Genomic DNA, 14,755 nt, shown 5'->3' on the forward strand with positions numbered 1-14,755 from the left:
CTCTCTTACTCTAGCATGACAAAAGTTAACTGCCTTTCAAGCAAATATGTTTCTCTGTTTTGTCACAGCATTGACACTCCAGGGGTGATAAGCAGGGTATCCCAGCTCTTCAAAGGCCACCCCGACCTCATTATGGGATTCAACACCTTCCTGCCCCCGGGCTACAAGATCGAGGTTGCGACCAACGACCTGGTCAATGTAACCACGCCGGGTCAGATCCACCACATCACCCCTCACGGCATTTCTGTCTCACAAATCCCCCTGTCGGGACCACCCACCCCGCACCAGCCCCAGGTGCCAGCCCCCACCACCTCTGCACCACCCCCTCCCACACAGCCAACCCCTACCAAGATGAGCAAGGTGAGTGGGTGAAAATATAAATATTACACATTATTTGCCTGTATTATGTTTACCACTCTGTTTTCTCAGTCTGCTAGTCCAAAATGTTAAATATGTTAGTTTTTCCCCAACATGATTTTATATACGTATTCGTTTTGTCTTTGTCTAGCAGCCACTGCAATCTCCAGTCCTCACGCCAAGCAGCCAGCCCAATCCGTCCATCCCCGCCTATGCCTCCCCCCAATCCCCAACCCTGCAGCCCCACACACCGATCAGTGGCACGCCCAATGCCCCTCCGCTGCAGAACAACCAGCCTGTGGAGTTCAATCATGCCATCAACTACGTCAACAAGATCAAGAACCGTTTCCAGGGTCAGCCGGACATCTACAAAGCCTTCCTGGAGATCCTGCACACCTACCAGGTCAGCAGCCAAACCACATTTTCCTCTTAGACCACCTATCACGTAATATTCCAATTGGAGCATTCATAATAGCAATGTTTTTCTTTGTCAACTCTAGAAGGAGCAGCGGAATGCTAAGGAGGCAGGAGGGAACTACACCCCAGCCCTGACAGAGCAGGAGGTCTATGCCCAGGTGGCCCAGCTCTTCAAGAACCAGGAGGACCTTCTCTCTGAGTTTGGCCAGTTCTTACCAGATGCCAACAGCTCGGTGGTGAGTAGAGCACAAAGCATTTATCTGTGCCCTGAGAATCTAAACTGAGTATACAAAACATTAACAACACCGGCTCTTTCCTTGACATAGACTGACCAGGTGAAAGCTATAATCCCTTATTGTCACTCCTTAAATCTCCTTCAATCAGTGTAATTGAAGTGCAGGAGACGGGTTAAAGAAGGATTTTTAGCCTTGAGACATGGATTGTGTTCGTGTGCCGTTCAGGGTGAATAGGCAAGGCAAAATATTTAAGTGCCTTTTTGAAGGGGTTATGGTAGTAGGTGCAGGGCAAAACAGTTTGTGTCAAGAACTGCAATGCTCTTGGGTTTTTCACACTCTACAGTTTCCCATGTGTATCAAGAAAGGTCCACCACCCAAAGGATATCCAGCCAACTTTACACAACTGTGGGAAGCATTGGTGTCAACATGGGCCAGCATCCCTGTGGAATGCTTTCGACACTTTGTAGAGTCCTTGCCCCAATGAATTGAGGCTGTTCTGAGGGAAAAGGAGGTGTGGGGATTTAACTCAATATTAGAAAGGTGATATCTAATGTTTGCTATACTCAGTGGATGCCTATAAAGTCTTTTCAAAGTATTAATTTGTATTCAGAAGTATTTGTTCCTAAAAGTCCATATCAGACATAAAATTCAGTGGTTGACATAACATTTCGAAAGCAGGTTTTCAAATGAGTACCTGAGGTAATATTGTGATGCAACTACCTCTGAGCTATCTGCCAATGTCGTGTCCCTTGTCCTCCCTAGCTATTAAGCAAGACGACAGCAGAAAAGGCGGAGTCTGTGCGGAATGACCACGGTGGCACAGCGAAGAAGCTGCAGCTCAACAACAAACAGAGGCCCAATCAGAACGGTTGCCAGATCCGCATGCTCTCTGGGACGGTTGCCACACCCCCTGTCAAGGTACACACCCCTTATATCTGCACACTAGATACGAAAATGCATTACCCTCTGACTGCTTTCCAGCATGCTCTACTATTTTACAGCTTGTGTTGAATTATTTATCAATATAAACTGATATATTCTTTACATCACAGTTGAGAATTCACGCTCTTTTGTTCACACCTTTGCTATCTTGAAGAAGAAGCCCAAGTTACTGAATTTGAAAGACTCGTCCCTGGTAGAAGCCAGCAAACATGGAGATGGCACAGAATCTCTGTTCTTTGAGAAGGTGAGTTTGAGCTTGGCTTTCTGCCCAATTTAGTTTCATTAGCTACGGTATTAAATAACCTGATAGGTCAATGTTTTTAACTAAATTTAATTAAATATTAACGAGTAAAAGTTGCTTATTTCCAGATATAATTAACTAAATGTTTAGATTTTTATTTTACCTTTATTTAACTAGGCGAGTCAGTTAAGAACAAATTCTTATTTTCAATGACGGCCTAAGAACAGTGGGTTAACTGCCTTGTTCAGGGGCAGAACAACAGATGTTTACCTTGTCAGTTCGGGGATTCGATCTTGCAACCTTTCAGTCCAACGCTCTAACCGCTAGGCTACCTGCCACCCAGGCGGCATACCCCCCAGAAAGCTTGAAGGTGCAGTATGATATACACTGCTCAAAAAATAAAGGGAACGCTTTAACAACACAATGTAACTCCAAGTCAATCACACTTCTTTGAAATCAAACTCTCCACTTAGGAAGCAACACTGATTGACAATACATTTCACATGCTGTTGTGCAAATGGAATAGACAACAGGTGGAAATTATAGGCAATTAGCAAGACACCCCCAATAAAGGAGTGGTTCTGCAGGTGGGGACCACAGACCACTTCTCAGTTCCTATGCTTCCTGGCTGATGTTTTGGTCACTTTTGAATGTTGGCGGTGCTTTCACTCTAGTGGTAGCATGAGACTGAGTCTACAACCCACACAAGTGGCTCAGGTAGTGCAGCTCATCCAGGATGGCACATCAATGCGAGCTGTGGCAAGAAGGTTTGCTGTGTCTGTCAGCGTAGTGTCCAGAGCATGGATGCGCTACCAGGACACAGGCCAGTACATCAGGAGACGTGGAGGAGGCCGTAGGAGGGCAACAACCCAGCAGCAGGACCGCTACCTCTGCCTTTGTGCAAGGAGGAGCAGGAGGAGCACTGCCAGAGCCCTGCAAAATGACCTCCAGCAGGCCACAAATGTGCATGTGTCTGTTCAAATGGTCAGAAAACAGACCTCATGAGGGTGGTATGAGGGCCCAACGTCCACAGGTGGGGGGGGTTGTGCTTACAGCCCAACACCGTGCAGGACGTTTGGCATTTGCCAAGATTGGCAAATTCGCCACTGGCGCCCTGTGCTCTTCACAGATGAAAGCAGGTTCACACTGAGCACATGTGACAGACGTGACAGTCTGGAGACGCCGTGGAGAACGTTCTGCTGCCTGCAACATCCTCCAGCATGACCGGTTTGGCGGTGGGTCAGTCATGGTGTGGGGTGGCATTTCTTTGGGGGGCTGCACAGCCCTCCATGTGCTCGCCAGAGGTAGCCTGACTGCCATTAGGTACCGAGATGAGATCCTCAGACCCCTTGTGAGACCATATGCTGGTGTGGTTGGCCCTGGGTTCCTCCTAATGCAAGACAATGCTAGACCTCATGTGGCTGGAGTGTGTCAGCAGTTCCTGCAAGAGAAAGTCATTGATGCTATGGACTGACCCGCCCGTTCCCCAGACCTGAATCCAATTGAGAACATCTGGGACATCATGTCTCGCTCCATCCACCAACGCCACGTTGTACCACAGACTGTCCAGAAGTTGGCGGATGCTTTAGTCCAGGTCTGGGAGGAGATCCCTCAGGAGACCATCCGCCAACTCATCAGGAGCATGCCCAGGCATTGTAGGGAGGTCATACAGGCACGTGGAGGCCACACACACTACTGAGCCTCTTTGACTTGTTTTAAGGACATTACATCAAAGTTGGATCAGCCTGTAGTGTGGTTTTCCACTTTAATTTTGAGTGTGACTCCAAATCCAGACCACCGTGGGTTGATACATTTGATTTCCAATGATCATTTGTGTGTGATTTTGTTGTCAGCACATTCAACTATGTAAAGAAAAAAGTATTTAATAAAAATATTTCATTCATTCAGATCTAGAATGTGTTATTTTAGTGTTCCCTTTCTTTTTTTGAGCAGTGTAGTTAATCTTAAAGGGAACATGCTATTTTTTAAAAAACTTTTTGAATCTGTCTTTGCTTGACGTCTCATTGTGCTTGACGTCCCAGGTGTTTATATATTTTTTTGCAGGTGCGGAAGGCCTTGCGGAGTGCAGAGGCCTATGACAACTTCCTGCGTTGTTTGGTTATCTTCAACCAAGAGGTCATCTCCAGGGCTGAGCTGGTGCAACTGGTGCTGCCTTTCCTGGGGTGAGTACGGAAGTTGGGAAACTGCCTCACTCACTCAGTGACCGACTATTTCTAGATTCATCCACTCTTCATTGGTCGTGGCTTGTTTCACATCATTGACATGTTCGACTGATTTATGCATTCATTTGATCCATTCAGTAAAGCTTTAAGTGTGGCTGAAGCAAAAAAATGTTTTAACCAAAATGGCCACTGTCGTTGACAGGAGATTCCCCGAACTGTTCAATTGGTTCAAGAACTTCCTAGGATACCGGGAAATTTCCCACACTGAGCGCTATCCCAAGGAGCGTGCCTTGGAGGGCATTGCCATGGAGATCGACTATGCTTCCTGCAAGAGACTGGGCTCGAGTTACAGAGCACTGCCGAAGAGCTACACGCAGCCCAAGTGCACCGGGAGAACGCCACTGTGCAAAGAGGTAAGTGCAACACTGCCCCTCGAAGGCAATCTAAAGAACTACAGCCATTCAACAGGCCCTCAAGGGAACCTTTTTCACCAGCCATTAACCACACCTACCTGTCAGCTGTTCACACACATAATTACTCACTGTGTGTACTGTTTTCTGAATGTAGTGGATGTTCATGTCGGAACCATGTTTCTATAGGTTTACTTGGTGAAATCAGAGCTGTATTATTACCAGAGCTATATTGTGTTGTGTGATGCAAAGCTGTGAGGCAATCTTTTTTTTCTTATTCTTTTTACACCTTTTTATATGTGTAAAGTATGTACACAATGTTTAGCGTGTCCTTGCTTCATCCAGGTCCTCAATGACACCTGGGTGTCCTTCCCTTCCTGGTCTGAAGACTCCACCTTTGTGAGCTCCAAAAAGACCCAGTATGAGGAGCACATCTACAGATGTGAGGATGAACGCTTCGAGGTGAGTTAGCCCAAAACTGTAAACCAAATTAATAAGAACAGTTTCGATCTGTTTCATGGACAAATACATCCATCTATGCCAGGGATGGGCAACTTTGATGGGGTGGGGAGCACAAAAAAACAGAACTCATCTCATGAGGCATCCCCTTGCTAACAAAACATTTTCAGCCCCCCTCGTGACATCTAATATTTTTTTTAACGTTTCCTGCGAATTTGCACATTTTGCCATTGGGTGGAGGTACTCTTTTGCAGTTTTTAATATAACTAATGTCCAATGGGCCCCGCCCCTGTCAGTAATTCGACCATATTCACTACAAGTTTAGATAGCTGGCCGCTAGACTAATTTACCAGTCTAAAACATTTTTACTGACATGGGCTAATTAAGTATCTGATGCACAACCAAATTTCGAAATTGCTCCCGTTTGCCCATCCCTGATCTATGCTATTATGTTGTCTTGCCCATGTTGTGCTTGTCATGTAACGCTCCCTTATTTTCATTTGTATTTGCCTCTAGCTGGACGTGGTGCTGGAGACCAACCTGGCCACCATCCGCATGCTGGAGACCGTACAAAGAAAACTGTCGCGTATGTCTGCCGAGGAGCAGGCTAAGTTCCGCCTGGACAACACGCTGGGAGGCTCCTCGGAAGTCATCCATCGCAAGGCCATCCAGAGGATATACGGTGAAAAGGCCCCTGACATCATCGATGGGCTCAAGAAGAACCCTGCCATTTCTGTTCCCATTGTGCTGAAGAGGTGAGTGTCAAGCCAAAACTCAAACTGTACCAGGAAAGGAGTATTATTTATTGCGCATGTCATTTGGATGAACTATCCCTAGTTTCTCTAAACTGTTGATTACATTTTTATATATTTGTTTACGGGGCTTTTGTGGGTGTCTATATTCTTCTTTCATGCATGCTCATATGCATATTCTTATATCTGTGTTGAGTTGAAAACTATGAATCTTTTCACTTAGTCACATCTTGAGGTTTTCCCCTGCAAGTCTCCTCATTCCCATGTTGTCCTCAGGTTAAAGACCAAGGAGGAGGAGTGGCGGGAAGCCCAGAGGGGCTTCAACAAGATCTGGAGGGAGCAGAATGAGAAGTACTACTTGAAGTCTCTCGATCACCAAGGTATCAACTTCAAACAGAACGACACCAAGGTGCTACGATCCAAGACACTGCTCAATGAGATTGAGAGCATCTACGACGAGGTGAGTTTTCTTGAATTTCAATAAGTTAAAATGGATAGAATCTTAAATTGTGGGAATTTTATGTTGCTGTTCATTCAACAGCAAGTAGGTGAAAAGTGTGTGCTTTTGTGTTGCGGCGTAGCGACAGGAACAGGCGTCGGAGGAGAACACCGCGATGCCCAGCGGCCCCCACCTGACTTTGACCTACAAGGACAGCCAGATCCTGGAGGATGCTGCCGCCCTCATCATCCACCACGTCAAGCGGCAGACGAGCATCCAGAAGGAGGATAAGTACAAGATCAAACAAATCATTCACCACTTGATCCCAGACATGCTGTTCGCCCAGCGCGGCGAGCTCTCGGACCTGGAGGAAGAAGAGGAAGAGGAGCTGGATGAGGCCGTGGCTAAGAAGCACAATGGCGTCACGCAAGGCGGAAGCCCCAACAAGTCCTCCAAGCTCCTCTTCTGCAACACGGGTGCTCAGAAGCTGAGAAGTTGCACCGAGGCCTACAATCTATTTTACGTCAACAATAACTGGTACATCTTCCTGCGGCTGCACCAGACACTGTGCTCGCGGCTGATGCGGATCTACGGGCAGGCGGAGAGACAAATTGAGGAGGACATCCGGGAGCGTGACTGGGAGAGAGAGGTGCTGGGCCTCAAGCGAGACAAGAATGACAACCCTGCCATCCAGCTGAGACTGAAAGAGCCCAGTGAGTTCATAGCACAAAACTGTTAATTCCACACAGCCTTTTCACACTCAATCACTCAGGGTTTTCATCACTTTGATTGGTAAGTCTCAGACACACAGTGCATCAGCACTGTGTTAATGGGGGGCTACGTGGATCTGTGAAGCATTGAGCAAGCTAGAGATTGGGTAATCATAGCCCTTGGCGATACACAGTATGTGCCCAGGATCTCATCATGGTCTGTAGTGACGCCTCTAGCACTGCGATGCAGTGCCTTAGACCTCTGCGCCACTCTGGACACTTGCTCGGTGAACATCTCATTCCAAAATCATGGGTATTAGTATGGAGTTGGTCCCCCCTTTGCTGCTAACAGCTTCCACTCTTCTGGGAAGGCTTTCCACTAGATGTTGGAAAATTGCTGCAGGGGACTTGCTTCTATTCAGACACGAGCATTAGTGAGGTTGGGCACTGATGTTGACCAATTAAGCTCGCAGTTGGTGTTCCAATTCATCCCAAAAGTGTTCATTGGTGTTGAGGTCAGGGCTCTGCCACACTGATCTCGACAAACCATTTCTGGACCCCACTTTGTACACTAGGAATTGTCATGCTGAAACAGGAAATGTCCTTCCCAAAACTGTTGCCACAAAGTTGGAAGCACAGAATCATCTAGAATGTCGTTGAATGCTGTAGCATTAAGATTTCCTTTCACTGGAAATAAGGGGCCTAGCCTGCGCCATGAGAAATAGACCCAGACCATTATTCCTCTTTCACTAAACTTTTTTGGCACTATGCGTTCGGGCAGGTAGCATTTTTATTATTTTCTACATTTTAGAATAATAGTGAAGACATTAAAACTATGAAATTACACATATGGAATAATATAGTAACCCAAAAAGTTTTTAACAAATCAAAATATATTTTAGGTTCTTCAAAGTAGTCACCCTTCCTTCGCCTTGATGACGTCTTTCCGCACTCTTGGCATTCTCTCAACCAGCTTCATGCATTTCAATTAACAGGTGTGCCGTAATTTGTGGAATTTCTTTCCTTAATGTGTTTGAGCCAATCAGTTGTGTTGTGACAATGTAGGGGTGGTATACAGAAGACAGCCCTATCTGGTAAAAAATATAGCTATAGCTATATTATAGCTAGCTATAGCTCAAATAAGCAAGGAGAAACAATAGTCCATCATTACTTTAAGACATGAAGGTCAGTCAATCTCTGGAAAATTTCAAGTGTGGTTGCAAAAACCATCAAGCGCTATGATGAAACTGGCTCTCATGAGGACTGCCACAGGAAAGGAAGACCCAGAGTTACCTCTGCTGCAGAGGAAAAGTTCATTAGAGTTACCAGACTCAGAAATTGCAGCCCAAATAAATGCTTCAATGAGTTCAAGTAACAGACAAATCTCAAAATCAACTGTTCAGAGGAGACAGCGTGAATCAGGCCTTCATGGTCAAATTGCTGCAAAGAAACAACCACTAAAGGACACCAATAAGAAGAGAGACTTGATTGGGCCAAGAAACAAGAGCAATGGACATTAGACTGGTGGAAATCTGTCCTTTGGTCTGATGAGTCCAAATTTGAGATTTTTGGTTCAGCCACCGTGTCTTCGTGAGATACAATGTGAGTGAACGGATGATCTCCACATGTGTGGTTCCCACCGTGAAGCATGGAGGAGGAGGGGTGATGATGTGGGGGTGCTTTTCTGGTTACACTGTCAGTGATTTTTAATTAGAGGCACACTTAACCAGCATGGCTACCACAGCATTCTGCAGCGATACGCCATCCCATCTGGTTTGGGCTTAGTCCCACTATTATTTGTTTTTAACAGGACCATGACCCAACACACATCCAGGCTAAGGGCTATTATTTGACCAAGAAGGAGAGTGTTGCGTCAGATGACCTGGCCTGCACAATCACCCGATCTCAACCCAATTGAGATGGTTTGGGATGAGTTGGACCGCAGAGTGAAGGAAAAGCAGCCAACAAGTGCTCAGCATATGTGGGAACTCCTTCAACATTGTTGGAAAAGCATTCCAAATGACTCCCTCATGAAGCTGGTTGAGATAATGCAAATGCGCAAAGCTCTCAAGGCAAAGGGTGGCTACTTAGAAGAAACTAAAATATATTTTGATTTATTTTTTACACTTTTTTTTGTTGTTGGTTACTACATGATTCCGTATATGTTATTTAATAGTGTTGATGTCTTCACTATTATGCTACAATGTAGGAAATAGTCAAAATTAAGAATGAGTTGGTGTCCGAGCTTTTGACTGGTACTGTATACTAGGCGCACTTGATCTCACATGCCCAACTAGAAGAGCATAGGTAGGCTACGGAAGTTGAAGTAGCGAATTCTGAGTTTGTGAATGATGTGACGTGCTTTTAATACAATGGGTAGGCCTAGGCTAACCCATACAAAGCGGAAAGACCACCATTTCTAACTCCGTAGGACAACAAACAAATATTTTCATTCCAAAGAAGTCTGTCTGACCGCCCACTCCCACCCGCAGCATGAAAAATGCTGACGGCGCCACAATGATCTGTCGGGATCCTCAGGTCCTGCGCTTATCCCATGGGAATGCAGTCCTCTATTTAAATGTCATCTGTACATTGGTTGAACTGATGCATAGTGCCATGATCAGTTTCTGATAGTCTTTCTTCCCCACCCTCAGTGGATATAGAGGTGGAGGACTACTACTCTGCCTTCCTGGAGATGGTGCGGAACCTTCTGGATGGCAACATGGAGCCGGCTCAGTACGAGGACTCCCTCCGGGAGATGTTCACCATCCATGCCTACACCGCCTTCACCATGGACAAACTCATCCAGAGCATTGTCAGGCAGGTCAGTAGCCCCTCATTACTGCTATTCTTTTACACTAAGTTTGGGCTAGTAGCATAGCTAGCTTTTTGAACCTCCAGGTTTTTGTTTAAGCATTTTTTTAATAGGTTGTTTCTGCTGGTCTAGACCTTGTGCACTTTTCTCCACTCAGCCCTTCTTCTTTTCTGTGTCTGCAGCTCCAGCACATAGTGAGTGACGAGATCTGCGTGCAGGTGACAGACCTGTACTTAGCAGAGGGCACCAACGGGGCCACCGGAGGTCCCCTTCCCACCCAGACATCCAGAGCTTCCGTAGAGGGATGCTACCAGCGCAAGGCGGAACAGATCATGTCCGATGAGAATTGCTTCAAGGTAGATCGACCACTGTCAGGAAATAGTTTTTTTTTTCTGTGATGTCTGTTTCTGACTATTGTACACATCTATAAATACAAACTCTTAACGTTATCTTTCTCTCTCTCCTCTCCTGCCTTTCTTCCCTCGCTCTCGCCACAGCTTATGTTTCTAAAGAACAGAGGCCATGTTCAACTGACAGTGGAGCTTCTGGACACCGAGGAGGAGAACTCCGATGAACCCATGGAGGCAGAGGTAATAGACAGCACAGCACAAATATATGCTTTTATTTTCTCCTGTGTGAACCCAGGCACCTCTCAGCTTTCCGCCACTTAATTAGAGCAGCTGTATTTTTTGTTATACTATATTTGACCAATGGCGAAGATTGTTGTCAATCTGTGAACACACCTAGTTGAAAGTTGTTTTTAGTGTTGTGGTAAACGGTAGATGTGTGTTATCACTGCTGATCTTTTATTTTGGCAGCTGGTCTGTGTATTGAGTGGAGTTGTTTTGTATTTTCTAGCGCTGGTCAGATTACGTGGGTCGCTACCTGAATTCTGACTCTACCTCTCCAGAGTTGCGGGAACACCTTGCTCAGAAACCTGTCTTCCTTCCCAGGTTAGTGTCACTCTATTTGAATATGCATTCTTTATTCTCTTTATTCTCCCTTTTCAAGGGAGAAGTGGTGCAAAATGCCTCAAACGAGAGTTAGCTTTGACTATCCTAACCTAGAACCTTTTCTAATCAGGAACCTCCGTCGGATACGGAAGTACCAAAGGGGTAGGGAGCAGCTAGAGAAGGAGGCCAGCGAGGGAGAGAAAAAGTCCACAGAGAATGCTGAGAACCTTAAAATGGAATGTATGTTCAAACTCAACTCCTACAAGATGGTTTATGTCTTCAAGTCTGAGGACTACATGTACCGACGCACTGCTTTGCTGCGAGCTCACCAGGTATTCATCTCTCCTCCCATTTACTCATATTCCTCTCCCACTTAGTGTAGTGGAGCTGTACATATTACCCTTTGTGGCCTCATCCTTTTAATGGGCACAATCCTATATGTGACTTGTTATTCTAGTCGGTTAAATTAGTAACCATCCTCTAAATCAGTGGTTCCCAAACTTTCACTCAGGCTCCCCTTCAAGCATTGGGTAACATACCGCACCCCCTCCTGCACGTGCAATGTCTATTTCTGACTGTTCACAACCTTCTTGTTGGTGGAGAGAACGTTTCTCAGCTTTAAAGCTTATTTTCAGCAATTCTAAACATTTTGTCACATGTTGCAGAGAGAAATTGTAAGTTCTACATCTCGTTTTCTTACAATTTTATACGTTTTTCTATGTCAATTGTGTTTTCATGTGATAATTGAGTGACTCAAACATTACAACAAAATATATGGCTAAAAAACATTTGCTGACATGAATTAGTTGATCTGGACATTTCTGATAGGTTATAAATTAGCTCTCTTATGCCGCGTTCACATGCAAATCGGAACTAGGAAACTCAAGCATTTCAGACTTGCTGATTCATTGAACACTACAACCAGGTTAACAAGTTGGGAATGTCAGCGTTGCCTAGTTCCTACTAGTTTGTAAACGTAACATAAGCTATGCAATGACTGACATGACAAGGAAAACTGATGCACTACCCATTTTTGAAATTGCACCTTGTGCATTCTACTATTACAACTTTCAAGAGTACGTTGAAAGCCGGACTGAGTTCCTTTTTGGGGTGGGACCCAATTGCCCCCTCTGCCAAACCCTCGTGTGCCTCAGTTTGGGAACCACTGCTCTAAAGGACCACCAATTGTGTGAGCAATACCGTAGAAACCTATATTTGCTGTGTTGAGAGTTCTGTTTCTTTTAACGCAGTAGTATCATGACCACGGTGTCCCTCTCTCCTTTCCACCTGCAGTCACACGAGAGAGTGAGCACTCGGTTGCACAAGCGCTTCCAGGCCTGGGTCGACTCCTGGGTGAAGGAGCATGTCACTCGCGACATGGCCGCTGAGACCAACAAGTGGCTGATGGGAGAGGGGCGTGACGGCCTGGTGCCGTGCACCACCACCCGCGAGCTGGAGATCCTCCACTTCATGAACATCAACAAGTACCGTGTCAAATACGGCTCACCCTTCAAAGCACCATAACCCACCAGGATTGGAAGGGGGGTTTGGGATTATATACTAGGATGGGTCAGGAATGGGTGAGGAGGAGAGGGCATATCAACAACTTTCTAAGGCTGATATGGGAGCACAACACACAACTAGGTCTTACCGGGGGCGACTGGATCACTGTTTTTAACCAGCGGTTTTAGCTGTCCACACTTTTGCAGGGCCTTCGGTGCCAAGATGTAGGGAGTTGTTCTGTTGGTTGAAATCTAGCCACAGTCACTGACCTGAGCTCTTACCAGCAGACCAAACCACATCACAAATCATGGTCTTCGAGGGCTTTAAAAAAAGGCCTTTGGGACTTGCCCTGTGTGCTCCCTAGAGGTGCCTGCTAGGTTACAGCCTCACTTGCGCTCAGTCAGTAGGCTGGGGTTTGGTTGTTTGTTATTGACAGACATAGTAATATATGAAGCCATCAGAATAAGGATTCTGTTGACGGTGCAACTGCGGTATCCGTGGAAAATAGTTTTGGGGGATAAGTGCACTTAACTATGAATTGGATGGGGTTGAGTTTGCGTTGCCACGGTTTCAAGGGTGCATGGAGCTCAAAGCGGACTTTAGTTGAAACGATCTGGCACAGCCACGTCCCTGTGCTGGGAACAAATCACAATAACACATCACTTCAAAACGAGAACATGATGTTTCTTATTGTTCACCTTTCCTTTTCAAACACACGGGTGCATTAAGAGAACGAGGCCCGAGTCCCAAGCAGCGTTGTGGGGTGAAAAGCACTGTTGTGTTTCATGTAAAAAGACAAGTAGATTAGCCACACAACTCTGCTGTGTCTGACTGTAAAATTGTATAGCTTGTGAATGTCAGATTATGAAATGTATTGTGTGTGTATATATTTATTATAAGTATATAAACACAACTAATCCTGGCCAACCCTGATATTCAACCTTTTGAAGTTGCTGGCAATGCCCTACTACGCCAATACACCAGCTTGTACACATGAACCGAGATCATTATGGATGGACTATCCACACACTGTAAATAAACTGTACATAGTGTCAGACCTTTTTTATGACTAAGAACTGCGTTGTTGTGCTAGTAATACTTTCTAAGCTTACTGTGGACTTTAGTGAGAGGCTGAAGTTAGTACGTATATGAAAAATAAAAATGCAAGACAGTTTTTACCAAAGGGAGTTGATTATGATAGTAGTTTTTTGTTTTTCCTTACTGTGTTTTTTGTTGTTGTTTGTAGTTAGAAATGTTCATTTGAAAAGTAGAAATGTATCCAGGTCTTTGTTTTTGAAATGGAAGTTTTATAAAATCTTAAATTTTTTTGAAGTTTGATTTTGGCTTTCATTTCAGTCTATCACTGCCCATGTGGATATGCTGAACAAACTCTCAATGGAGTGGAGCTGGGCTATTAGCGGATGGCCTGTATCCACAAAGCATCTCAGAAAAGGTCCTAGGAATCCTGTTTTAAAACCTGTTTTAAGCCAATCTCTATCAAATCGTTTCTGGATAATAATTAAGTACCTTATTGTGATTGTTTTCAATTAAAATGGTCAAAAATAATAAAATAGCTTCTTAGCAAAGACTTGCTAGGAGTGGTCTGAGTGGGGAGGGGAAAAACTGAACTAGCTGTTATTGGTGGAGAGGTTTAGAACTCGTTATTGGTCTATTAACTAATTTACCGCATGGTGATGTCACAATGGAAAGGCTTAAGGTCCAACCCCCCAAATCAGGATGACATTTCAGGAAGTCTTTTCAAACAACTCTTACACGAAAAGGGCATTATCATTTTCATGATTTCTAAGTATTATTCCGACCGCATGGTGTGGAAACGTATATAAAACACAGAAAAGGCACATGTTTTACTGCACTGGGTATTTTAATCTTCTCTAAAGTTGTTTGGCATGTGATACTGGATGTACACCGAGTGTACAAAACATTAACTGCTCTTTCCATGACAGACAGACCAGGTTAAAGCTACGATCCCTTATTGATGTCACTTCTTAAATCCACTTCAATCAGTGTAGATGAAGGGGAGGAGACAGATTTAAGGATTTTTAAGCTTTACGTAAAACGCTTTTCAACTTACTCAAAACGATTGTCAGGATCAAGTCTTACAATGCATCTACCACAGAGTGTTTTTCCTGTTGACTTTAGTTTTACCAAGGTTCTCAAACTATTGGTACTTAACGAACCTCTTACAAATGAATAAATATCCCATGAAAATGTTTTGGTGCAAAAGTCTTGGATGGTGAAACCAGCAGGTATCATAGACTGCCGTCTTTGTACCTTGAGTACCGATGTACATATTCTTCTGTTTTTAGCTGTCCATGAA

At 44.8% G+C, this 14,755-nt stretch overlaps 1 protein-coding gene across 13 annotated transcripts in view; it reads left to right on the top strand.

The window, feature by feature from the left end:
* The window catches only part of sin3aa (SIN3 transcription regulator family member Aa), a 32,766-nt gene extending 18,761 nt beyond the window's left edge, over window positions 1–14,005 (top strand). For 4 of the 13 annotated variants that reach the window (XM_021564800.3, XM_021564791.3, XM_036950352.2 and 1 more), the window contains 17 exons: window positions 69–360; window positions 509–760; window positions 858–1,010; window positions 1,773–1,928; window positions 2,107–2,196; window positions 4,258–4,376; window positions 4,579–4,789; window positions 5,132–5,248; window positions 5,762–6,000; window positions 6,274–6,457; window positions 6,579–7,149; window positions 9,801–9,970; window positions 10,144–10,317; window positions 10,459–10,551; window positions 10,820–10,914; window positions 11,045–11,246; window positions 12,208–14,005. In XM_021564800.3, the coding sequence (XP_021420475.3) occupies window positions 69–360; window positions 509–760; window positions 858–1,010; window positions 1,773–1,928; window positions 2,107–2,196; window positions 4,258–4,376; window positions 4,579–4,789; window positions 5,132–5,248; window positions 5,762–6,000; window positions 6,274–6,457; window positions 6,579–7,149; window positions 9,801–9,970; window positions 10,144–10,317; window positions 10,459–10,551; window positions 10,820–10,914; window positions 11,045–11,246; window positions 12,208–12,438 (3,349 nt within the window). In that variant the 3' untranslated portion in view covers window positions 12,439–14,005. The remainder of the gene's footprint in view (window positions 1–68; window positions 361–508; window positions 761–857; window positions 1,011–1,772; window positions 1,929–2,106; window positions 2,197–4,257; window positions 4,377–4,578; window positions 4,790–5,131; window positions 5,249–5,761; window positions 6,001–6,273; window positions 6,458–6,578; window positions 7,150–9,800; window positions 9,971–10,143; window positions 10,318–10,458; window positions 10,552–10,819; window positions 10,915–11,044; window positions 11,247–12,207) is intronic. The other 9 variants (XM_090201856.1, XM_021564807.3, XM_090201849.1 and 6 more) reach the window with 3 other exon arrangements.
* The last annotated feature ends 750 nt before the right edge of the window (window positions 14,006–14,755 follow it).

This window comes from Oncorhynchus mykiss, chromosome 2 (assembly GCF_057628025.1).
Source record: "Oncorhynchus mykiss isolate SJ-2025 chromosome 2, ASM5762802v1, whole genome shotgun sequence".
Taxonomy (NCBI): domain Eukaryota; kingdom Metazoa; phylum Chordata; class Actinopteri; order Salmoniformes; family Salmonidae; genus Oncorhynchus; species Oncorhynchus mykiss.